This window comes from Chelon labrosus (assembly GCF_963514085.1).
Source record: "Chelon labrosus genome assembly, chromosome: 10".
In the NCBI taxonomy this organism is placed as follows: Eukaryota; Metazoa; Chordata; class Actinopteri; order Mugiliformes; family Mugilidae; genus Chelon; species Chelon labrosus.
In genome coordinates, this window is record NC_140360.1 from 16732583 (window position 1) to 16759552 (window position 26970).

General features: G+C 44.1%; 1 protein-coding gene across 1 annotated transcript in view; it reads left to right on the top strand.

Annotated features, from left to right (window-relative positions):
- LOC311494918 (membrane-associated guanylate kinase, WW and PDZ domain-containing protein 1-like) overlaps positions 1-26970 on the top strand; it is a 93540-nt gene that overhangs the window by 55480 nt on the left and 11090 nt on the right. The window contains exons 3-16 of the mRNA XM_084554194.1: positions 3605-3724; positions 5352-5540; positions 6725-6947; positions 7563-7645; positions 8175-8213; positions 10790-10847; positions 11048-11139; positions 12225-12347; positions 12635-12820; positions 13027-13638; positions 20754-20788; positions 23268-23523; positions 25775-25866; positions 26650-26845. Of these exons, the coding sequence (XP_084410320.1) occupies positions 3605-3724; positions 5352-5540; positions 6725-6947; positions 7563-7645; positions 8175-8213; positions 10790-10847; positions 11048-11139; positions 12225-12347; positions 12635-12820; positions 13027-13638; positions 20754-20788; positions 23268-23523; positions 25775-25866; positions 26650-26845 (2304 nt within the window). The remainder of the gene's footprint in view (positions 1-3604; positions 3725-5351; positions 5541-6724; positions 6948-7562; positions 7646-8174; positions 8214-10789; positions 10848-11047; positions 11140-12224; positions 12348-12634; positions 12821-13026; positions 13639-20753; positions 20789-23267; positions 23524-25774; positions 25867-26649; positions 26846-26970) is intronic.

A 26970-nucleotide genomic window follows, 5' to 3' on the forward strand; every position in this document is an offset into this window, starting at 1 on the left:
TAAGCTACTATGTAAAATAACACCACAAAACCTTGTCAGATCAACCACAAATTCATTCATTCATTCTACTGACCTGTCCTGGCTTCAGAAAGGTTTTCTTTTGGGGGGGGGGTCATTACTGAAGTTCGCCCAGGGCACTAAACAGGCTAGAGCAGCCTCTGCTATCCAACATACGATTGTTACATCTTACGTGCACAAATAGTTTAGATGGTTATAGTTTACAATATATATCACACATGTCAGAGCAGAGAGTTGCTGAATGTTGACAACAGGAATCCAGATGTGTTAAAGTTAATGTATGTCCTTAAACTTTAGGTGGCCATGTAACTTTGTAAAGCTAATAACTATGGAGTGGTTTCATCAGTCATGTGTTCCCTTGGCTTTCACCCACTGGTCAAGTGCAGCGACTTGCCATCACAAGTCAAGGGGAGTCGGCAACCTACTGCGCTGCTAATGGGGCATGACACCAAAGATAGAGTACCCTATACCAACCATTGCTATTTTAAGAGCAGGCCAAAACCGTACCTAGTCATTTCTGACATAAATGAGAATCATATGGAGCCACACAAAACAAATAAAGCAACAGAAAAGGTTGTCATCAGAGCATCATGTTGGACCCATAGATTTGATTTTGGAGTAAGGACATATTTAGTCGATATTCCTGTTAATTCTGCTTGTGTATAAAACACACAGTCATTTTACCAGTTATTTAAAGGCACAGTTTTTATTCAGCTTAGCATGTCAACTCAGGGACTGGCGTTGGAACCTTTCTTTCTTTGGACACCCACATTCGTGGGAAGGTTCTCCTTGGTGCTGGATAAAGTATCTAAAAGCTTAGCGTAGCGTAATGTTGATCAAGTGTTGAAGAGCTGAATTTCAGTTGTTGTTTTACTTTGTCCAACTCCTGCGTCAATTTGATGCTGTCGCTACGGCAACAGCGCAGAGCATATTCAGACCCTAACGCCGTAGCTGACGTGCACCTTCCCAGAAATGTAACTATGTGCCGAGGCGACGCAGAACACAAGAGCTGTGGTTGGTCCGCTTGGTATTACAAAAATTAGCCTGACCGGCAAAAAAGACACACCGCCGACTAGCGTTTTTTCAGAGCAAGCCAGACCCACGAGCACACAAGTATAAATGGCTCGCACCGGTGCAGGCTACGTGCGTAGGTTACGCCATCTATGTCCTGTAGATTTATAAACCCCACTTAAGGTTATTTCTCTTTATGGTTGTGTTCAAAATATTTCTGTCTGACTGAAGCAGCGTGACAGTTTTGACAAGACAATCAAGGCATGGTCTAAAATGTAACTCCTTATTTCTCCTATGTAGGTTTAAATATGTCTTTCTCTAAAAATGGTGTCTGCTAATGTAATTTAAAAAAGTTAGAATATGTATACTTTGCTTGTATAAGATGTAGCAAAAGCGTCAACGTTGTGTAATATAGATAGACCAGAATTAGTCAGCCTGTCAGGGCCCTCCACTGTGGGGAATAGCCTGGAATAACAGCTTAGCAGTCAGAGTCATTAGAGCAAGCTGAGCCTCAGAAACATCATATTCCACCGAGGGACCACCCAGTCCGAAGACTCAAACTCCCAGACAACTTCACTTTCATCCTACCCTGATCCACTGAGGTGAATACAAAGCAGCTCTTTGCTTGTGTGCAGCTGCCGTAAACGGCCAGTTCGATGATTTATCACGTTGTTTTCTTCATGTAAGGGATTTAGATGTTCACACTCTGAGCACTGCATCTCCTCTAACAGAATTCCCTCTTCTTTATCAATTTATCCTGAGTGTCGATTTCAAAATGGCAAGAAGAAAAGCAATGGAGAGAACCATTGTTTCCTTTGCGGTGCAGGTGTAGGACTGAGCTGTGCTTGGTTATTACGAGGCGTTTGTGGGCTGGATGTACCTTGAGTGAAGAAGTGTGAGCTGGAGAGACTTAAGTAAACATTTAATAGCTTTCGTGTGTTTTTCTTTTATCGAGAATAGAACACAGTGTTGATGTTAAAGGGAGAAGGATGAATTGTAATTTCTGCACTCTAAAAGCAATAATATGGTTAGTTTGCGAAGAGTAGAAAGATAACACGATTATGAGATAATCCATTTTTTTTTTGTGGGTGTGATGGCAGTCTATGGTGATGAGAGCAAGGAGCAATCTGATTGGTTAAAGGCCATGCAGACAGTGATAGACTGGATGGGCTTGGATGGTTCATCCAATCATGTGCCAAATATTTTTTGTACTAGTTTGTGCAACCACCCAGACTAAAATACGTTCCACTGTTACTGGACAGACTGAGGTGTATGCATGTACAAATAATACTTACAACACACAGAGGATGAATCCCAAAGACTTGGTGTCCCCTGACATTTTTTCTAACCACTGTGAGACAAATGATAGGAATGTCTTAGCAGAGTAGTAGTGCTTATAAACCTGAAGTTGTTTGCGTGTACTAGCACCTTTAGTCTTCTTACTCTGCCAGTAACAAAATGAACTACACTCAGGTCCAGTATGGTGTAAAACTTTCACACGGCTACACGTGCACCAGTCAAGTGTACCATGCCTAAGATGGATGTTAAAATGCATCATATTCCTGCATGTGTATACTCTGTCTAAGTGCATGTTAACACTCCTGTCCTGATCACAGATGGTTTACAACTTCAGTCAACCATCTGGCATGCCATCTCATCTCCTTTTTGTAAAGGCAGAGACACAATAGCCCCTGTCTCCATTGTCTGGTGTCGGCTTCCTCCTACAAAGTGTTCTCACTACAAAGTGAAACACCGCAGACCGCTAATCATTAACCCCCAAAAAAGGGATCTGTCTCTGGGCAGTTGGGCCAGCAAAGAAGATGTTGATGACGGTTTACCTTTTAAGAGAATCTGGAACCAAAGATTTGATTGAGACTCATATCAGACTTCTGATTCTCAGAGTTTCACAGTGTTATTCTTTCTATGATTTCACGACACAAAAGAATGAGTTCTTGTTTAAACTGTCTCAAATTGAAAGGCCTTTATTGTACTACAGTTAAATCAAACAACACCTTTGAATGGAGTGAGTGTACCAGCTGAAGAATGCAGTCATAACAGGAAGAATGCAGCGTTAACAATCGATAACAGCTTACTACTATTATATCAGTTAATTTTACATTTCGAGGCTTGAAGAAACTGATAGATTGATAACAGTGTCAGAGCTGGTGTGTTGTTAAAGGTGACCTTTATTTTATCTCCTAACCTAGCAGGCAGCAGTCTCCCATGAGGCAGAGAGATAGCTGGAGATGTTAGCCTTGATTTAATTTCCTGACATAATATTCGCAGCCACTCAATAGACACCGTTCTTCCAGTGATGACGCTGAATTACAATCATACCCTCTTCATTTCAGAGCCCTTCCGTATGGCTGGTCATCATCTCTAATAGCTGAATGAATATTGGCATTCTGGCTGCGTTTGAACATTAATGATCGTTGTTGTTGTTGTGAGAGAAGCACACTGAACATCTTCTTCAGGAAAATTCTGATTTAACCTTCAATCTACAGTAAACACGCAATTTGAATATAAAAAGTAACTGGCAGCCAAGTAAATTTCGGGGTTTTTTTCTTGTCCACAGGTACAACCCGCCCCCCTCGAGACGGAGAGGTCCCAGGGGTGGATTACAACTTCCTCTCTGTGGAGGACTTCCTAGAGCTTGAGGAGAGTGGCACGCTACTGGAAATAGGAACGTATGAAGGTGAGGCTCATAATGATAATCATCATAACTGGCACTTGATGTGACTCATGATAGTGCAGGTGTCCCCATTCTCCACAGACACAGTGAGCGTGCAGCCATCAAAATGTATTCTTCCCTACATGCGGGCAGGCTGTGAGACTATGCACTCAGTTGATTCTGATTAGACTGTGCATGATGGGGGAAGATGCATCCAGGAGACAGCAGGTCACTCCACATCTGCCCCTCTCACTCTGATTAGGACAGTGTTGTGCAGCGCTAAGTCTCATACTGACACAAACCTGTGTGTGTAAAACATGTGCGCATGTGTGTGTTTGTTTGTGAGGCTGTGTGTTACACAGGGCTAAGTCTGATTTGTGTGTGTGTGTGTGTGTGTGCATGGGGCTGGAGAGAGAATGTTACGACATTAATCTGCTTGGCACCGGTTCTGCTGTGTGTTGGCACGTTTCTCCCTTTCACGCAGACAATGTCAAATACCTGTCCGCAGGAGTCTGTGTCTGCGTCTGTCCACCCAGAGAACTGGAGGAAGAACAGATTATTTTTATTACCCTTAAAAAGCGAACAACCTCGTTTGACTGGAATATCTCTAATTTTTTTCTAAATAGTGTTGCAGTGGTATTTTGTTTATGAGGTGATAGCCAGAGAGTTGACAGGAAATTAAAGGAGATGATATGGCCAAATTCAAACTGTTAAAGGGCTAGTTATGCGCTTCTTCTCTTTCTAACCTAGATTTGCATGAGAAGGTCTGTACCAGTCCTGTGTGGAGCTGGTTAGCTTAGCTTAGCATAAAGCCTTGAGACTGGGAGACACCACCTGACTAGTTCTGTTCATATCCAACCAAAACTGGCATCTTGCTCTACTAGCTCACCCTGTTTGCTTTTGGAAGCAGCCAGCTATCTACTCCTCCTGCCTCCAGTCTTAATGCTAAGCTAAGCTAAGCTAACTAGTGACTGTAGTACTGTGTGTTGTTTTCTTCATTGACATTTTTGCAAGAAAGTTAAAATGCGTGTTATTAAACTTTGGCTTTTGTATAGCAGGTCAAGGCTAGCTGTTTGTCGTCCTTATGCTAAGCTATGCTAACTGGCTCCATAGGGAATGGACAGATATAAAATGTGCTTTTTATAAAAACTAGCACCAAAAAGCATTTTAGCATCAATGTACATGGTGCGCATTAGACTTTAGACCCAAGCCACCACACAAGACATATATAAATATGTCTGGATCTTTGCTTACAGCACTGACTAAATCAATAACATTTTCCGTCTGAAAAAAAAAAGGTTACTAGAACAAGTTGGATGTTGTGATCTGATCCATTGTCTTTCTCCGTCTTAATGTGCTTTCAGGGTCCAGACAATACGGCTCTGCAACCTCAAATACAAACTAGAATCATTTCGCTTTCCCACTGGCTGCTTATTTCCATGATTTGTAGTCACATTGTGATCCAGCTTTTATTATATCTCTTTCCTCTCAGCATAAGATTAGGACGTTTCATAGATCCTGTGCCTGCTATCTCTCTCTGTCCCCCCGCACTGCCTGTTTTTATCCCCGGCTTCCTCTCTCCGTCTCCGTTTCTCCTTCTCCCTCCTTCTGTGTCTCTCTCAAGCATGCTAATGTCCTTCTTGTTGCCTAGGTAACTATTATGGGACCCCCAAGCCGCCAAGGCAGCCCATCATTGGGACAGTGATTCTCAGTGATGCAGGTTCCCGTCAGTCCACCCCATCGCGCACCAAGTCCTACAATGACATGCAAAACGCCCGCGTAGTGCCTGCTGACGACGATGATGACGACCAGGCCACGGAAATGAACAACAGTTTTACAGGTGAGTGCATTGCTGCAGCTCTCCAGCCTTTCTCTCTCTCTCTCTCCCTCTCTCTCTCTCTCTCTCTCTCTCTCTCTCTCTCTCTCTCTCTCTCTGTCTGTCTTTTTCTCTGTTTGCTGAAGTTTCTGTTTCTGCAGCTTGCTTGGTCTCTGCATGTGTAGTGTTCTCCACCTGTGCTGCGTTTGTTCTCCACTGTATGCTTGTTTAGGAGTTTCTCCGTATACGTGTGCGTGCGAAAGATTAGGGATACAGAAGAAGAGCGATAACGTGTGTCTGTTTATGATTCTCTCTTCTGTTGTACGGTGATGTGTGTCTGGCGGTTACATCATGTCTTTGTGATGCTGATTCCCTTTCTGTGAGCCTCCAAACACTGCCATCTGCCTGTGAGGAGGGGTGTAGAGGGTGAAGAAGTAGATTACACTCACAAGATTCATCCTTTTCTCTGCGGGCCACAATCCTTGTTTACATCTGTATCTTATTTTTGTGGGTTTGTCCTTACTGATTTCAGCAGGCCGAGTGATAAAAGGTTGTTACATGCCTGCTACATGACAACACATTTAAAGGGAACTGTTGTGTGTATGCAAAGTTATTCTATGGTACGAATAAAAAACGGAAAAGGTTGGCATTATGAGGTTTAAAAGCCAAAGCCTTCCTTCTTTTCCTGTCTTCTTGGAGCTCTATCCTGTTTTAGGTGCAGGAGATGGTGTTTTTCTTTTTCTCAATGCTGTGAATCTATGCCCTCTCTGTGTCCCCCGGCCAGGCTGCCAGAGTGTTGAATTTGCATTTGATCAACCCTGAAAGGCCCACGGAAGTGTTGGAGGATATTTGGCCGGGACTGGGGAGTAAATGGGAATGGGGGTTGGGATAGCTCGGAGGCTTATGTGTGGAGAGGTAAAAACGGGCGGGGGTCAAAATGAGTTTCGGAACGGCCGTTGCTGAAAGAATTAGCATATTCCTGTGGCCCTTTTGATTACACTAGAAGTGGGCGGCAACCAATAGAATAGGGGGAAGGTGAAATGCAGGGAATTTGGTGTGGCTAAAGTTTCCTGCTTATTTCTGTTCTTTTCATGCATGCATGAGACGTAAACTGTGTTCTTGTTCTTTTTTTGTTCTTGTTCCGTGTTGTGGTTGTTGCCCAGGATCCTTAGTGCGTAGTCTCTTCCCCTCTCCTTTGTTGTGCACAGGTAACCCTAACGACCAGGACGAGAGCCGCGGCGGCATCCTCCGGCCATACCCTGCACGTGAAAATGCTCCACCCTTTGGTCTGAACAATGCAGCCGCCTCCACCGCAGAAAGCGGGCAGCAGACCCTTGCAGAACCGCAGGTCTCTCCTGAAGACCCGCTGGGACCGCTGCCTGAAAACTGGGAGATGGCCTACACGGAGAACGGAGAACTTTACTTCATAGAGTATGTATCAACAACCTGCAACACGTAACAGATTAATCCGCTGAACACACTGCCTGAGTAAGCATTTCTCACCATAGCTCATGCTGTAGTTGGTGTTTTCTGTGTTTCACCTGCGCTATTATCCCTTTTGTTCGTCCAGTGGCTTGTCTTCCCCAATGATTTGGTTTTTAGGCCTCCCCAGCCAACCTGCCCAGCCCCCTGGGTGCCACTGCTTTCCTGTTAATCCCTGCATGTCCCGATCTCAAAAGGAGATCACAACCTGATCACCTGACTACCTCCACTTCTCTGTCCTCTCTGCAGCACGGCAAAGGCACACCACCAGGACATGGCTGTGTGTTTTCAGAGCTTGTATGTTAATTTCTGCTATCACTGAATTACAGTATGTTCTTGTTTGAGAGTGAGAGGGAATAGTCAGGTTGTGTTTGTTGATATCCTGCCTGTGTCACTCTGTTCATTCCTGTTTGCAGCAGACGCCTCTGTCCTCTGTAAACTTGCTGACGTGATTTTCTTTTTTCTAATTCTTGTTGATGCATCCATGCTCCCCTGCTGTGCTTTTATGTGTCAGTTTGACGGCCTGTGCTGAATTATTCTGTTGTCTTGTTTGTTTCCTCAAAGCCACAACACAAAGACCACATCATGGCTGGATCCTCGGTGTAGAGACAAAGCCTCCAGGCCTCTGGAAGAGTGTGACGATGATGGTAAGTTTCTACACATCACTTGCAAATTAAAAGTATGCATTCACACTTCTCTGTAGTGGTTTAGAAACAGTAGGTGGTGCTTGAGGTCTCTAACATGGGGCTAGTAGTGTTTTTAGTACTTTGATCTGGCTTTGATTGCAAGATTTGTTGATCAGAAATGTGTCCTACATTTTCCATGTTGTAAATGCTGCTGTCATCAAACCTGTTTAAATATAATTACCAAATAAACATCTGCTAAATTCCAAAGGACGCTGCATTCAGAGCACAAATTGCAAACTTGCACCATCAAGTGGTGAAACTGAAAGTGGCACTTCTCTAGGTGGCTCAGATTGTGTGTAGATGTTGTTATTCCCTGTGATTATCAGTTTCTAAGGGCTTTCTGTTTCCCCTTTTTCCTTCCTCTGGACTGTCCACTTTCCTCATTCCTCATTTGCCCTTGATTCCTCTATCCCCCACCTCTCTCCTGCTATCCATCCCTTTTCTATTCTTCATCTTTTTCTCTTTGTTTCATTCTGCTTTCACCTTGGAGAAGAAGGGATACATACCGAAGAGCTGGAGACTGATTTAGGTAAGGATTTCAATTTTTTTGTTCAAACCCAAGCTTTTGCTGGCGATCTTCTACCGGATTAAGATAACATCGTTTCAAACATCAACTTCTTTAACAGGAGATGATCTCAAACGAAATCTGAGCTGCTGAATTCTGTACGAGGGCTAGAGTAGGATATTTTTTGATTCAGTTACGAGAACCATGAGTGGTGCTTTAGAGCAATATTAGAATATTTGGACTTTGCTCTACCGGCTCATGCTGTGCGATGCAAAGTGTTGATGCAATCGATGCTTGTGTCAGCTGCAGAAAGCAGTGGCACATATCGACAGCTGGTGGTGGTAATGCGCTGTAATGGCATTGTGACTGTGAAAGAACAAGAATGAATGAAGACCTTATAAAACCATAAAAAAGTAATCTAGAGTTTCAGTGGGTTCATTAAGGCCTTCCATTTCTCTGGATGTATTTCCGGAGAAAATAGGAATTCTGCTCTGGGAAGATATTTTTACCTCTGCTTTCACACCAACTGCTAATCTCCAGGAACTTTCCCAGAAGTAAAAGTTCCCCTCAAACGTTTGTGTTTTCATATCAGAGAAAAAGATTCATCTAATTATTCTGTATCCAAGATGCAAAAGAGTTTCAGCTCCCTCAAAAATGGACAACAAACTCTGGATTACGCCTGGAGTCCTGGACTTTTTCTGTAGTCAGTTGGCTTTCTTTTGTGTGGTTCCTTGCTTAATATAGAAGCTTTTGATAGGATCCATTTTGACATATGAAAGCAGGCTAAACACACGTGTAACTGATATTATTTATTAGGGCCCCATTTAATTCAGGTGGATAAGGGCCCTGGCAAAACCATTGCTGCATCGTTAACAATCTGCAGCGGTGCTCAACTTGGCAAGCCCCACCAAGTTTGGTTGAGAAGCACTAAATCTAAATCGAACAATATGTGTTCTCTGGAAAGCCAGCAGGGTGGTTTTTAATCAAAATACGTTTTAATCGATTTTCTTTGGATCTCTCTTTCAGTTTCGAGACGGTAAATAAATAAAAAAAATGGTGGAAACCCTCACCATCAATGAGTTATATCTGTGTCTGTGACAGAAATAACTATAATAATATTTTTGGCTGTGGGTTTTATTACAGTTCTTGCTCTGCTCGCCAAAGGTCCCTGTAGGCTAGTAGTTTGTAACAGAGCCTCACAGCTTTAATTCATTACATGTAGCCCTGTGAAGTACACTCTGTGTGGTTTAGTTATATGTTGTTGATCATGCTCAGCCTTTGTTCCCAACCAAAATCCGTGCCAAAAGGTTTTCTGTTTTTTTGGACATTTGGAATCACTTCGTGTGCTTTTCGCGTAATAAAAACAATGTTTACACCTTCACAGTACGTAGCATTAATAACATGAGTCATTTGTCCAATATGCACAACAACATATTTGGAACATGCGATGCAGAGGACACAGTTTGATATACTGCATGTACTTAAGGGTCGCTTCGCAAACTCGCAAATTGCTCAGCTGCCGATTCTTATCCAATTGTGTGTATTTGCAAAGTCGCGCAAACAACCCTGTAATGGAACAAGAGCTCAGTCTCAAACAAGACTTCCAACGTCTGGCTGCATGCCTTTAACATTGCTGGCTGCTCAGATGCAGACAGTCTATGATTATTGATTGTGAAATCCAATCTTTTATAAAAGTGTTTACTGGACTTGGGAGAAGCCCACAGGAACACAAAGAGGTAATGTCTTTGTGTGAAATCAAATACTGCGAGGAGCAGAGCTGATGCCAACATCTTAATGGGAATGTGTCAGTTTAATAGGCCTCATCTGTCCGCCTCTACTCGTGGAGCGTGGTCGCGTGTGCGTACAGTGTGTAGGGGTGTGTGCACAGGCGCAGAGTGAGTGACTGAGCTGAGAATGCTATGCTAACATTTAGTTTGTTACAGTGTTTTAATTCACCAGACCAAACTTGTGGTCTGAGCTGAATTCTTGTATAGACCTTTTTTGAAGATACTGTACGTTGGATCTTAGTTTTTACTCGTGGTTTTGGTCATAATGAGCGCAATAAAAGCGGTTGTTGGCAGCAGGAGAGCGCTCCGGGTCGTTATCATTGATAGGTCTGACGTTTTGATGATAGATAAATATGGAGTACTGGCACAGCTAGAATCTCCTCTGCCTGTTAGAGACACTTTAGGCTCCAAACATTGTACTTTCACTAAAGCAATAAAACAGAAAATGTAAAGAAAGTGCTGCAGGTTCTTGGAGCAAACCACAACTATAATTTCAGAAATACAATAAAAGAAAAAAGGGTTGCTTTCAAAGTAAAACGGGAACACTGATAAATGATCATGTTGTAGTAAAATTGTTATTTTGTACCTGATGCCATTTGTGGGGAAAACCAAAACAACATCTGGATTTAACATAGAGAGTATAAATGATGTTAGAAGTATTGTTTCTCATAACTGTGAGAGAATTGGAGACATCTAACTGGATAAAATAATGACTATGGTAAACCAGGCACACTACTTCACTTAGCTCTACTAATGACTAAAGTAAAAGTGTTGTTTTTTGGTGTCTAATGCTGTGTACCTTCTGTATTTCAGAGCTGCCTCCAGGATGGGAGAGAATAGATGACCCAGTGTACGGCGTGTACTATGTAGAGTAAGTTAATTATCTTATTGATGCATCACCTCGCAAAGACAAACAGGGTTCCTCCAAATGAACGAACCTCCCACGCGTCTTTTTAAGAGCACATCGATAAGAGCACACATGACATTTTACACACAAGAACTGTCCTCCCTGTCCTAACCAGGTTTTACCCTTATTTTTTTGCCTCCTCTCCCTGTGACTCTGTTTCTCAGTCATATAAACAGGAAGACGCAGTATGAAAACCCAGTGGTGGAGGCGCGGCGTAGAAAAATCTTGGAGCAGCAGCAGCCGCAGCCTCCAGAAGGTGAGCGGTATATTCGAGGTTCGTTTCCTGCCCTGGCACGGCACCATTTCTTTCTTTCTTCATGTCTGTCAGTGTCATGTCCTTCTACTTCGTCTGGTGCTTTCCGGGGTTTCGGCCAGACTTGGTTTTCTCTCTACTGTGACATGACTTCATTTACCTTGTCTATACATAATAATAATAATAATAAAAAAAACTTAAAACTAAAAGCAAATCTTGATCCCCTGTGGAGGTTTTACTAAACAAAAGCTGGCCCAAGCCCCGGCGTCGTCTTTGCTGATTAGGTTTTAATTTACGTGATTTACAATCATAAATGCTCTATGCCATGTTGTATTTGATCATTTAATTTAATTTGTGTTACCATGAAAACATGAGGGAGAGGTTTTTACTTTAGCCCCGAGGTTATCAAAGAGACTGAGTGAGATGCAAAGAACCAGTTTGTGACAGTGCAACCATTGTAAAAAAATAAATAAATAATAATATTTTGCTACTCCTCAGAGTCATACCTCAGTCAAACTTTAACAAACAGACATGATACTAATATAATTAGATTGTCACCTTCACTGCCAAATGATATAAACATCACAGATACGCCCGTAGTGTAAGTCTGCTAAATAATCATCTGAAACCAAACTAAAAGAATAATCTCACATTGCATCTATCATTTTAAGCAACTAACAATTATGCATTTGTTTGACAGTACTAATATTCATGTTTAATACATATATCCCTTTAACACTCAATTTTGTCAAATGGGATCGTCAAACTCATGACATTTAAACATCCAACCACTGTATTATTTTTGCAACATTATAATTGCTGAGACCTGATATTGTTTTTTTTTTTTTTTACACAGCAACATTAAGTAATACAGGAACAAACCATGACATACAATGGTATAGACAATGATAAATGAAGAACTGATAGCAATTGAATCATGTGCCAATTGTGTGTAGTATTTGCTTTAAGCTCTGTGTTTGTGATGCCGTCGTGTGTGTACTGTATATGTGTGCAGCTGTGTCTCATTTAAATACACCTTTGCGCTGAAGTGTGTGTGGATTAACGCGCGGAGGATTGTGTCTGTACAGAGTGGATAGAAGAGCACTCCTCAGCTGCAGCACCACTGGGACACTATGCTCCGAACCACCTGGAGACCTACAGGGACCCACAGGTCCCACCAACTCTACCTCCCGGCCCTGCAGGAGTCAAACGTAAATCTCTACGTCTATAGACCCTGTATACATTTCATTACTACTACTGTACCTCATTTTACTATAATGCAAGTGGAAATTGTGGAAGTGACAAGAAGATGCACACAGTCAATCAGCTGGTTTCATTGTTGGTCTTAGCAGGTGTTAATAGTACTGAGACCATTTGAGGAATCCTTACCTTCTACATATAAGAATGACGTCTACAAAAGCTGATCTGAGAGATAAAATCAGATATCTTGAATGAGAATACACACAAGGATAAGAGTTGTTTCTTCCGTGTCCTGCAGGGGGGAAACCTTTCTTCACGAGAAACCCAGCAGAGCTGAAAGGAACCTTCATCAACACGAAGCTGAAGAAAAGCCGTCGCGGCTTTGGCTTCACTGTGGTTGGGGGCGACGAGCCAGATGAGTTCCTGCAGATCAAAAGTCTGGTGCTGGACGGGCCTGCTGCTGTGGATGGCAAGATGGAGACAGGTGCAGTACACGACCACCAACCACAGGGGGCACTGTTTTCATTCAGCCACACTGCGGCGCTCATTCACTTCGTTTATCTTCACAGAAATGTCCCCATCACTGTAGACAAATATACCACAAACTGTACAATATGAATTTGACCTGATTTCTGTTTTTCAGTTGTGTAAAGGACCTGCTTTCTAACAGTATGCTCTTCCTTTGTGCAGGTGATGTGATAGTCAGTGTGAATGACACCATTGTGCTGGGCTACACCCATGCTCAGGTGGTGAAGATCTTCCAATCCATCCCCATCGGCTCAATGGTGGACCTGGCCTTATGCCGTGGCTACCCGCTGCCCTTTGACCCCGACGACCCAAACACCAGCCTCGTGACCTCAGTGGCGATCCTGGACAAGGAGCCCATCATTGTTAACGGACAAGAGACGTTTGAATCGCCTTCCAGCCAGGCCGGGCCCATCAACGGCATGCGCGAGCCACGGCCACACAGTCCCTCAGCTGAGGTGGCGTCCAATGGCTCACACGGCTACGCCAGCGATGTGGTCACCCTGGCCTCGTCTATAGCCACCCAGCCCGAGCTGATCACCATCCACATGGAGAAGGGAGACAAAGGTTTCGGCTTCACGATTGCCGACAGCCTGACAGGAGGAGGGCAGAGGGTCAAGCAGATAGTGGACTATCCGCGGTGCCGTGGCCTGAAAGAGGGGGACATTCTGATGGAGGTCAACAAGAGGAACGTCCAAAACATGAGTCATAACCAGGTGGTGGACCTGCTGAGCAAATGTCCCAGAGGCAGTGAAGTCACCATGCTGGTGCAAAGAGGTATGTATTACATGTTGGCGTCAGGCATTTTTCAGCAGGGGTGGATAAACAGCTGCAGGGACTGAAGTTTTGACACGGAAGGCTGTGAGATCTAGCACTCAAGCAAAACAATGCACTGTTGTCTGCTGAGTTTGAAGAGCTGGCGCAGAACGAGTGACATAATGAACAAGCAGGGGAGAAAAGTGAGGCGCGAGGCAGAGAGTGGGTGGCAGGTTGAACATGCTCGCGCCGGATGGGACGGAATGGGAAGAGGTAAAGAGACGATGGGAAGAGCTGGTGTGGTGGTGGCGGATGAGCGGATGAGTGTGGGAAGGAGTGGGAGGATGAGTGATGAATGAGAGGGAGGAGAAGAGGAGGACACTGGGTCAGGGGCTCGTATATCAGAGACTTCAGTTGTCACTTTCTTATGCTGCCTATATGATAAGCCAGGTGTCATGAAGGTTGTGTCTGTTTATAGCCTGCTGGGAACGTTCATCGTTAACACAGTACGTTGGCTTGTAATATTATCCTGATATTTAAGTTTGCTGATATAGTGGATTAATGTGAACTTTTAATGTTTACTTCATTTCTCAGGCTACTCGCTAGCACCCGTGCACCAACACGCTACACCTATGGCCTGGAATGAAACGGAGATAAATGTTTTTCTCATTGAAATGCCATCCAAACAAATTGCGTGGCCGAGGTGTAAAGTATTCACGCGGACACTGAATGACATTCGAGGTCCCTCATTCGAGCCCTTATTGTTGCTAAATTGCCGTTCATGTTGGCTGACCCACATCTCTAATAGGGGCAGGTTGGGATATGCACCCCACATCAATTATGTCCTCTAATGAGTTGACCTTGTGCACTGCTGCTGGAATAACACTGCTGTATTGTGTTAAATGTCAGCATCATTATGGACCTGTGTGTGTGTGTAAGAGAGAGAGTATAATACGGACACGGGGCAGTATTCCTGATACTGAGCAGGGGAGGGAGAGGCGTATAGAAGGACAGCGAAGGATAAATAGGAGGGGGGAATCAGGCGGTCCGTGAAGACGACAGGTTGACTGACAGCGGCGTAGATCATCTCTGTTAGCTTTGACACCAGCCTGTCATTACTGTGGGTTCAGGGGAGTGACCAGGTGATGGGGGACAGAAAGTACACACCCACAGACAGCCACCGGGTTGACATTTAGATGAATTAATGTGGCTTGAAATCTTAAATAAATAAAACAGAGAACCTTTTTACCAATCCTTTACTGCAAATGTTTGAATTTATTTTCATATAATGTCTATTTTTGTAGAAAAGAAGTCAAATGTCATCTGCAAATATTTAGAGGAAATACAGGGATTTTGCTGGAATAAAATACATTTTAGGAATAGGCTAAATTATAGTTTAAATCTTTCACACTACTCGCATAAGATGTCTAGTTAGTTGCTCAATCTCTCTCATGATGGGTTGATGTGGCTCATGATCAAAAACTAACGCAGCCAACAGCGAGCAACAACACAAGACCCAGCAATCCATAGCTAACCAGCTGATATTACTTACTAGTCCAGCAGCAGGACAGCCAACTTAGTGTCTATTAGCTTCTATTTCAGTAAGATCTCATCAGTGACTGAAGACCAGTCCAGGATTTAGTCTTGTCCGGCCTGTTGCTTGCTCTCTGTGAACTTCCTCTTTGGTTCCTTTGCATCGTGATCTCTGTACTATGGCGTATAGCTTCTTCCTATAGCAAGCTGAAGATCCATAGTTTGTGGCATGTGACCTCGTGCGGTAAAGCATTATGTATTTCCCAATGGTGATCAGCCCAAGTTCCATAGTACCAGAACAGGCATTGAGGGCACAGAGTGGAAATGAACGAGGCAACTATCTCCCTATTAGTCAGTCAGTAGTTGTGATTGTTCTGTTATTTTAAGGCTGGACTATTAAATCAGACATGTCTCATTATAGAATATGTAACAAGGAGTCTGGACATGCATTTAATGGCAGCTTTGCTGACACACAGACAGTACTGAAGTTTGAAGCACAGCCCTTAGCTTGTATAAAGACTATTTACATGACGCCAACTGAACCTCTGAACAAAAGGTTGGTCTCAGATCTCACTGTGTCCACTAACAAACAATTCCAAGCTATGGTGAACAAAGGCAGCCTCTGGCCTTAAATCAAACGCCGGCAAAAATGTAGGATCAAAATAGCACTGAGTGACTCACACCATGTGAGTAAAACTTTATCAGGCTGGCTGATGTCGCGACATCCAGACATTTACTCGTATCATCATTATTTCTGTACAGTGTAAAGACACCAAATTAGATTTCAGGTCATTTGAAAGGCTCTTTGCCTGGTTCAGTACGACATTTTGACTTTTCTTTTATCTCATTCTAGATTTAACATCTAAAGGTTTTGGATAATTAGCCAGAAAAAGCATGTCATTTTGAAGAATGCACCTGGGACTCAGGGAAATGATATGTGATTGCAATTAATGTATTATTGAGATAAATAAACCGAAACTATGCATGACAGATAAATCATTTTTTTTAAAAAGTACTTTTTTTTTTATTTCAAACAGCATTAGCTGATGCTGCACTTTATAACAACGGCTCTATGGATCAAGATCTGAGCCTGATTTTCTGTCCGAGAAGGATGCCGTGACCCAGGCGCATAAGTGTTCACAAACAACAGCTCTGGGAACTAAAAGGATCGCGATAAGAGGAAAATAGAGGATGAGAAATAGGAGAGCCACGGATCATGTTTAGGGAGAGTGGAGGTGGAGGATTAGAGAAGAGAGTGTGAGAATTGCTGAACAGCACTGGAAGTTCAGTGAGGGGAGTGTATATGAGGGGATTGCTTTTTGAGATGCACATGCGGAGGAGAGGAGGAGGAGGAAGGATAAGGTGGACTTCAGCTAGCAGAAGGGAAGCCTTAATCTGTTCATCTGTGACTCATCAATCTGCACCGATGCACCGTCTGACTCAGAGTCAGCAGAGTCCATTTTTAAGAAACGGAGCAAAGCACAAGGTCAGAACAGCACAAAGTGATGTTTCCTCACAAACATGACACTTGTCTTTTGTTTCCAACAGTTAGATTTAAACTTTGAACGTGTTTGTTTCCCCACAAGTCATATTTTCCCCTCAAGCAACATTTTCCGTGGTAAAATTATTAATATATATTCGCAAAGTTAAAAAACAACCCTCAAGTTTAAGCGTTTCTCTAAGATTCAGACTGAGTTTTCTGTGTTATCAGATGCACAGAACAAAGTGAGAAAAACATCTTTTGTAACTCTACACCAGTTTATTCCTATTGCTCTGAGGCACAGCTGCTCTGAACTGAGCGCTGTCACAGTAGTTTGCTGGTGGCTCATCTCAGGTAGATACACAATGAGTTCAGAAACTTTACAAGCGAAAAAAAAAAATCCCTATTTTTTGTCACTGAGCTTTTTCAGAAGGCTGTGGAGCATTTTGTGCATTTTGTCATTATGTTAGCGCTCTCTGCCACGGAAGAGCAGTCCATCTGAAATGATCAGAGCCACATTTTGACTCTTGGATTGTCTAACAAATGGTCTCTTTAGTTGCAAATTTGTGGTCATCGAACATCTAGAGTGAGGGAGAATGGCAGTGAGTAATGCGGTGCAGTGGAAATAGACAAGAGGTTGAACAAGTTCAGACAGGCTGGTGTTAAAACACTCGATAGTGACGGTTGTTGAAAAAGACAAAATGTAGGTTGTCAAGCTGGATGGATATGTATTTTTTTTAAATCGTTTATACCTCTCTAGATCTAATAAATGTTTGTGTTTCAGATACCTTCTAAAATATCTATTACTACCAATAATAACTAATGAAACTTTAAACAATAACATCTGGTGCTCTCACTCACAGGATCCCCCCTCTGTAAAGGAGGCCAGGCCAGCTATGACTCCTCCATCTTGTCTTTCCATCGTTGTTGCCATGACAATCGCGCACGGTGCTCCTGTCCCCCGAGAGACGGAGAGAAAATAGAGAGAAAATGAAAAGACAGAGAGGAGGGGAATAAAGTGTGGAGGAAAATGAAGGAATGAAATATGATGATAACGGATGCAGAGGAGGAGCGAGGCCGTGCAATTTAGAGTAGATGAAGAGAGAGGACTGTCGGATAATGGGACAATCTTATAAGTAGAGCAAGGACAAATGTTTACAGGTTTGGCTCCACAAAAGAGAGCATTACTCATGTTGTACGCCCTCTAACTGTGTATATAGAAAACCTGGAGGAAGGACTCTGTGTGGGCTCTTCACAGACCCACCAAGGCCACAGTTTCAGCAGCATATTGAAATAATGGGCCGTTCACGGTGCTGCAGATTCTGTTTAAAAAGCTTGTTCTGCGCTGTCGGTCCAGGATGAAAGAATGACCATACTGAACACACTTTATACCCACACAACAATGCCCAAAATGTACATTTACCTGAAATTGTTTTTGAACTGCTGCAAAGCAACAACAGAGCACCAGTTAAAAAATCCGAATCTTGAGACATATGACAAATGCAAAGAGCATTTTTCAAGTCGAGATAGAAATGCACCCGCCACGTGCCTTCATCACTTGTACGTGTTTGGACTTGCAAATTACTAAAGCTGTTGAGCAGATATGCTAATTTCCATGTGCTAATATTGCCAATTTATAATATGTGTTATTTGAAGTCCTTTGTGTGTATCGTGAAGTGACTCTTCATGACGTGGTGTTGTTCAGCGATTACCCCATTAGCATATTTATTTGTGATTCTGCTTCATCATATTGTAAGAGAAGTAGAGGACGCAGCCTCCTCAGCACCGATACTTAGCACCCGTTTTGGTCAACAATTAACCGACGCTGCTGGCTTTCACTTCCTATTCGTTCGCTTCCATTCTCATTTGAATAATAATGTGCCAAGTTTGCTTCAGTATTAGTAAAATGAGGCCTTTTAAGTCAGTTTTGCGTTCTTAGTGATCAGTTCAGACTCTTTTAAACTGAGTTGTGCGTTGTCATGAGGTATTAAGCAGGGCTTTGCCTTAATTCAAAAGCTTTAACCGAGTAAAAAATATCAGGATTACGGCGCAGGTGCATAACCTGAATGTCCGTGTTTGTGTGTCTATGTGCAGTATATAGATGCTCACCTTCGTGCATACCTGCTGTGCAGATATTACATATGCGTAGAATGCATGCATTTATGGATGCTTCCTCAAGGATGCGTGCAGGAACATGCAATTCCCATATCTACTGTATTTCACTGAGCTTCAGCTGCTCATAAATGTTACATTCATCTGAACTCAGTCAGTGCTTACGTACAACATATTCATCAGCATCACAATTATAAAGTGAGTTGAGCAGATTTAAACACGGTATCATGTGTGAAGACGCACACACTGGGATGTAAATCAGCTGTTCTAGCTCACGCAAGCTAATGTAGGTGAGTTTAGAGTTAGTTAGCTCCTCTAACCTCAAATTTTTCAACTGTATGGCTGAAGTTATATTCGATTTCCGTACATTTATTATTTGTAGATTTTCTGAGGTTTGTAGATTTTCTAATTTAGAGTTCAAGGGTCACATAACCTGCCGTTGTAATACAGTTATTGACGTCTGTCCCTTCGATGTGTGTCCCTCCTGTGTCAGACACGCCCACAAATACGCGACCAATCACTAAGACTCCCAAAATACACGAAACTTCCCCCAGCGCGTCAACAGCCTGAGACGTTCCGCTTGCTCCTGTAAGTGGCACCCCATAATCTGAGGAAGAGAGGGAGAGAGAGAGAGAGAGAGAGAGAGAGAAAGAGTGAGAGAGAGGAAGAGAAAATAGGGATAAATTATGAATCGTGTAGAGAGAGGGGCTTTGCAGCAACAGAGAATTTTAACATTTAATGATTTTTTTGCCAGTGCAGCAGAAAGAGCCTAAGATGGATGCTTGCATGTTGTTGCGTGTGTTAATGTCACTGGAACACTCCAATAATACTCCCCGTACACGATGGGCGTGGGATGTCTAAGGAAATAATACATTTTCATTGGCCTCCATGGCAGAAACGAAGGAGAAGGACGCTGTAATGGATCAGAGGCCAACAATTAATATAAATGTGCTGCTGCTGCTGCTCACTCCTTATATTTAACAAAGCAGACTGCTGCCATTGCATATGGAACTACTTGATTGCCTTGGCAACGGCAACTCCTTGTCCCATCGCTGCCACATGTCACGCATGTGTTCGTTTGTCTATTTTTGCACAAACTGTACGGAAAACTGTTCTGAAATTTCAGTTTTGGGGAGAAGTCGATGCGTTCTGGATGAAGTGATTGGTATAAATACGTTTGGTGTAGAAGAATCTACACAGTGAATGGATGTAAATAAAAGCAGTTAAGCGGGAATGCATATTATTCCCTACACTGGTATGCTGTTAATCATCTCCCCTGACAAGTGCCACCCACTATTAATATTTAATTAGCACAAATGAGACTGATCTTCTTGCTAACTCTCTACAGTGTGTGAACTGCCATAGAGGAGAGGCAGAGAGAGCGGTGGTGAACGAAAGAAGAGAAGGGGGAGGGAACGAGCAGGGAAAAAAAGGGCAGAGAGAGAAGATCAGCTTCTCGGTGTAAGCCTTGAGCAAAGCAGTAGAGTTGAGAGGAGAGGAAACAGCTCCGAAGATGTGCATTGTAAGGCAGAAGCTCAGGCTTTTCGTTTATATGACACTCAAACTGCTGAGCTCCTTCTCTGTGTTTAATAGCAGATATTCTGGCGTCTATCTCGTGCTGGAGACAGCTGGCGAGCAGACTGTGAGGGACCTGTAGCTTGTACTTGCAGTCCGGGGCTGCTGCAGCATCGGTCGGCCTGTCTAATGCAGATACATCGGTAGCTCCTCTTCTAATAGCACGGGTGAGAGCTCTGAGTGGAGCGAGATACAGCACAGGGGGAGGAGATCACTTAGATTAGCGAGCAGCCTAGCGCAGTGTGTTGCTCAGAGAGAGAGAAAGCAACCCGAGAGGGGGAGGAAGAGGAGAGAGAGCCGGGCCAGTTGCGCTCCGTTCTGCTGCAGGAACCAAGGGCTCATCCGTTTGTCCTGGGGAGTTTTTGATCAGACGGGACAAGGGTAGAGCACCGCAGGTCATTGATGCTCTCTCTGTCTCTCTGCCGATGTTTTGCAGGAGTGGTGCCAGCCAAGAGGAGCCCAAAGCTGGTGGTGAGTACTATGATCTTCATCTCTCTTGTATGTGTGCATTTCTCACACGCTTGCTCCTGACAGAGAGGAGTGCTATTTAAAGAACAAAAGACACAGACGTGTGATATCTAACTCTTGCTCTACTGTTCTGCATCCAGAGCTTCAGAGATCTTCCCATTTCTCCTGCTGCCGTCACCCATTTTCACTTCTTTCTCAGCCTGCCACTTTGATTGCTGTTACATGCTTTTATCTGTCATAGCTTTTCTTTGCTTTTCTTGCCTCGGTGTTGTCTTCTCCTTCCTCTCGCTTTCTCTCCGCATCCCTCTGCTCCTGCCATGCTGTCATCCTGTGACTGATTAAGCATAGCCTAAGCAGAACAGTGGAACAGTGACCAGCTGTTGAGGAGGGCAGACAGCCACAGCTGAGGGAAGATGGGAGAAAGAGGCAGGAAGAAAAGACAGGCAAAAGGGATGAGGACGAGGGAGGGGAAGACCAGCGAGGAAATAGTTTGTCCCACAGCAGTGAATCACTGTGATAGCCCACAGATACAGAGGGACCGCCGAGGCTAACGCACAGGGAGAAGAGGGCAATGATGTCAGAGTGGGGTGGAAGCAGGGAAGAGGGGAATTGGGGAAGCTGGAGGAGAGATTGCAACAGATTGCAGTTTGACTTGTAGTTGTGATTGATACGAGAGGCCGAGGAAAGGCGAAGAGCCAGAAGGAGTTCTGTGAGCGAAGCGTGAGGGGACAGTGCAGTTATTCAGGAGTTTAAAGAGCAAATGGCTCCTCATTTTTACGACTCATCTCAACCTGATAAAAAATCAATACTCTCAATACTGAGAGAAGAGGTGCCGGCGTGGCTTTAAATTACTGTCACCCTGGGAGTCACAGCTGGAGGATGTTTCCTTCGGGCAGGCTCATTCAAGGTCAGTGACGGGTTCGATTCCCACTGAGCCAGAGGAAGAAAACCTTGTCCCATGACTCTTGATCGACATTAAAGGCCCTCCCCTCAGCTGGCTGGATATTAGGATTAGGATTAGTTTGGAATGGTATCTGTCAGAGCTGTGGGTGTTACCTATTCAGGTCACATGGTGGATGGAGGAGGGTGGGCCCTGTATGGGGGTCGAGTAGGACCAATAGTGGCCTTGCCTGGCTGTCACCCTGGATTAGCTCTCCATAGAGGAAAAAGCCAGTTTTCCCCCCTCTGTGTTGTGTCAGTGAAATGTCACGCTGCATGCGGCTTCATGTCAGCCCAGAACAACCCCTTTGCCTCCAGTTCAGAGTCTAAATAGATGCTCACAGTAAACTCCCATATGCAAGAGAGACTGCGCTGTCTCTACTCATTAAGCAAGTCTCCAGTGATCAAATAAGAAGTCAATTTTGCATGGCTGATGTCCTCATTAAGAAGCGTTACTGGAATTTTGACCCTCCATCTCATACGGTATGATGAGTACGAGAGACTGGGAGACCATTTCATGCACTGGTTTATTATCCACGTCGGATAAAAAATGATTCAGTTGTCAAATTTGTCCTTTTTTCCCTGTCAGTAATCACATTTCCTCAGCAAGGCTCATTCTTTATGAGGTTCTAATGTGCAACTGCAAATAATAACGTGGCATTGTATGCATTTTATGGTTGTAGAATCAGAATAAAAAGATTACAGAAAATGAAAGGTGCGCAGCAGTGCAATACAAGCCACTGAAAAATGTTAAGACAGTGCGGAGGGTTTTGTTGGTAGGGGTGTGTTGCTTGAGGCGCAGGTGACAAAATGAAATATGATTCAGGAAGTGTAGACTGAGTAACAGACATTTGAAGTCTTATGAAATGTCAAAACACTGCACAGCGTAGTATGCACTGATTTTTTTTTTCCCCCCGCCACCATGAGCTACCATGTGCCCTAAATATCTTTCCTCGTAACAGCTTTATTTCACTCCCTTTTAAACCATTTTAAGCAATTTCTGCTCCCTCCCTGCTTTGAGGTTTTACAATTTTCCCATCAAACCAGAGTTTACACATTCCTGTTTCAACTAAGGCCAACCTTGATTCTGTTTCCATGCAGAGGACCTTCTGCAATAAACAAAGAATCACAGGATTCATAAAAGGCAATATTTTTCTTCATTAAAATTCCCTCATATTTCAATCTGTCTTTGTCTCGCAACCATGGAAACCAAGTCGTTTCTTCTCACACTCCAGTGGATGTTTTGAGTCAGAAATGTTCTCCTGCAATTTCTTAAAAAGATGACCTTGGATGCCTTTTCTTTCTTTTTGTCCTCCAACACTTTTCTCACTGATCTCTGTCGTCCTCTACCTCACCCTTACCACTGACTCGCTTATCGCTCTTACGTGTTTTCCTTTCCCTCTCTCTGCCCTCATCTCCATCTTCTGTTTATATGTTTATATCCACCCCCATCCTTTAAACCCATGCACCTCTCTCTCTCTCTCTCTCTCTCTCTCTCTCTCTCTCTCTCTCTCTCTCTCTTTCTGTTTTCTGTCCACCCCAGCACCAGTTGGAAAGGAAGGACAGCCAGAACAGCTCCCAGCATAGTGTGTGCAGCCACCGCAGCACCCACACCGATTCTCCCAGCCACCCACCCTCGGTCATGCCCAGCGAGTCGGTGGCTCCCACTCCTGCTGCCCCCACCCAGCCTCTGCCAGGCCTGCCCCCTCAGGACTCCGCAGATGGCACCCTCACCCTCCAGAAGAAGCCGGACCCCTTTAAGATCTGGGCGCAGTCCAGGAGCATGTACGAGAGTCGACGTGAGTAGAATCGTTTTTAATGTCTGTTTCAGGAAAATCTAGCTGAGTTTATACAGTCAACAAGGTGTGGCTCATGTAAACAGCCTGAGATCATCTGAGACAGATCTACTTAAACACGTGGTGCTATTGTATGGTGTTTGTGTTTTAATTTTATTATGAACTCTTAAAATTGTTGCTATGCTTGTTAAACTGTGCTATATACAAGGTCCATTGTGCGATGCTGGGGTTAGACATGGAGGTCAGACAAAATTCAAGATCCGACAGATAATTGCCGAGTGAAATCTTTAAACTAAAACAGCCTCTGATTGAATCGTCACGCCCTGTTGACGAAGCTGAAAGACGCCACCTCTGATTGCCTTGCTCGGAGTGATTTGGGGGCAAACGCATTTCCTCATTTGCGGAGAGCGGAGCCGCACATGGCCCGTGTGTGGCCACCACAGGACGCACCTCTGCCCATTTTGTGCCCGTTAATGACTTTTTGCGTGTTTGCTAAACAATTTTGTGCTTACTAAGTCTCCGCTGATCCTGTGACAGATCTTCCTCCAAGAGAGCCGCGTCCTTGAAAAGTGCGAGCTGATGAGTGGCGCTTTTGTTGCCAGTGGTGCACGTGCTGTTATTTCCACCCTCTCTGCTGAAAATAACATGCGATAACAACCACGAGAAATGGAGAACAGAACATGCGTGCACGCTTGGCCGCACGTCATGCAGGGACATGGCACGCTTCGCCTTCCATTGAGGTTTAAAAGTGACCATATTAACACTGTTAGCCGCCAAACAATTGTGTCTAGCTAGCTACGTTTAGTCAATGAAAAATAAAAAAAAATGTCAGAAAGTAGGCAGCCTCTCTGTAAGACTCCCCATTATTATTTGAAGCCATGATCTATTCTTACATTATTGATGGGGAAACACTGTAACGGTGTCAAAGCACTTATCTGTTTCTTATCCTCCAAGATAAGGGCTTCACTCGCCTGTTCCGGCTGAACGACATGTTTTAGACATCCTTGTACCAGGGGTGTTACTTAAGAGGAGGGTGTGTGTGTTATACTGTGATAGAGTGCTATTTATGCGCGATCGTAGAGGGGTGATGCCGATTACCTTGTCACGCATGCATCTACGACTGCTCCCAGCCAGATGTGCTGACCCTGTTGCGTATTGCAGTGTTGGTTAATAATCATGCCTGCCTGTAGAATCTAGGACTGCTGCTGATTAAATATTAACTGAGCCCGGAGAGGACTGCTTTAAGCTCTAGCTGATTGGTATATCTGTTTGATAACCCCTGAAGGAGGCTGCAGCCCCTTTTTTGATTCGGCGGGGGAGGAGAGGAGAGGAGACACAATGAAACAAGAGAGTGAGAGGGAGACAAAGAATGACAAAGAGGCCCAGATTCTCTGTCTGTGTATTTTCATATATATTCATGTGAATGCTGCCACATACGAGCGCGCACTGCTTGAATTTGTGAGTGGGTGCATTCATGCGTGCGCTGAGGAGCACAGTTTCAGGGGTAGGACGGTGTGACCGAAAGGTGAGCTTTTGGGGATTTTGCGCCATGTCAAGCGTCGTTTGATGCGGCAGCAGTACCTGTGATTGTTAGTTTATGTCGCGTTATAATCGCTAAATACGGGTCAGCGGAGGGTTAATTACAGGTCCAACGGCAGCAGTTTCATTCACACCAAACAGGTTATTGGGGGGAAGAGGAGAGCCAAAGCTAATGGGTTCACTGTCGGCCTTGTGTGGCAGCCGTGTAGACAGAAGGCGGTGCAGGGAGAAATGGCCTGTGCCTCCTGTGCGTACTGGCCCTGTGGGTTGAACAGACCGACACCAAATTGCCTGTGTCCTCCTCCACAGTCTGCTCGGTTCGTGGCAGGATGCAAATGTGTGAGGAGGTGTGTCTTTAATGGAAAGCAGAAGAGATGCAGAACATAAAAAAAAGAACAAAAGAAAGATTCGTTTGTAAATGATAATGATTGGGATGTGACAGCAAAACAAGCCTGAGGCGAGGAAAAGAGCAGGTGTTGACCCAGTCCTTTTTTTAACACTAATACAAAAACACCTTAATGAACAGCAGCTACACATCTGGATGTGGATTTGCGATAATTAGACAGAACAGGAGACAGAACTTGTTGATCAGAGCAACAAGCGCTCAGTGATTAGCTGACATGGATTTGAATCAGTAAACACTAAGCGGAGCTTGCAGATCTTTTGGTGGTTGATCTCCATGGAGTCCTCTCACTGCTTCACTTGTGTATTCCAGTGCCAGATTGCCAGGAGCAGGACATTTTCCTCTGGCGGAAGGATACAGGCTTTGGCTTTCGCATCTTGGGAGGAAATGAGCCTGGAGAGCCTGTAAGTACCCCCTCACCTTTTAAATCTCATCAGTGGTTTATTGTAATGGCTCATGAATTAAAAAACTAAAGAGTACATGCACGCTCACCCTCAATTTCTGAATGCATTGTCCCAGAAGAGGTTCTTTGCTTCATTAGTTTCATCTGCCGTTCCGTTTCTCTTCTTTCCAGTCTGCCTCATAACTAGAGTCACAGAAAGTCCAAACACATCACTCTCTCTCGCTCTAACTGGAGCTGTTGCTCTCCAGAGAATCATATAGACAGCTTGTTAAGAGGAGCAAAGGCCTTATCCGCCGATCCTTCTGCGTGTGCGCCATATATTTTTTTGAGCAAGAGTAGGAGTGGAAGGCAGATATTGAGGAAGAGAGGGGAATAAAATGGCAGCAGGCTTCAGGTCTACCCCACAGGAGTTTGTGCTTGTTGTTTGTGCCAGAGACGCTGCGCTGTATTTCGCGAGCTTGTTTCTGTCAGAGCTGTGTGTACACTCCCACACAATGCCTAAAGCGCACAAGATGCTCCGCGGCCCCAGTAGGCTGCATTAGCCTTCCCGGCTTCTCCTACATCAGCCACACATACCTTGAAATAACGCGACAGTAGACGCTGAACGGCTGCAGCGCTTAAGAGATTTTATTTTAAAATCAGAAGATTAGTCGCACTGAGTCACTGCACTGTTTTATTTACTGTAGTTTAATTACTGATAATTAGCATCAAATCATTATTCTAGCGCTGCTTTATTATGAATTATGTAGCTACTGTATTAATATGCCGTGCTTGCCTCTTCCAGATCTACATAGGACACATAGTGAAGTACGGGGCAGCAGATGAGGACGGGCGCCTGCGGTCGGGTGATGAGCTCATCTGTGTGGACGGCACAGCAGTAGTGGGCAAGTCTCACCAGCTGGTGGTGCAGCTGATGCAGCAGGCCGCCAAGCAGGGCCACGTCAACCTCACTGTCAGACGCAAGACCCCCGGATACGGAGGTGATGAGAGTTTTACACAAAGCTCTGAGTTGGTAAATGTGTCACGCATGTTGGGGAAACACATCGCACGCTGCTTGCTCTTCTGTTCTCACCACCAGTAGTCGAGGACATTGTCAGACCTGTGT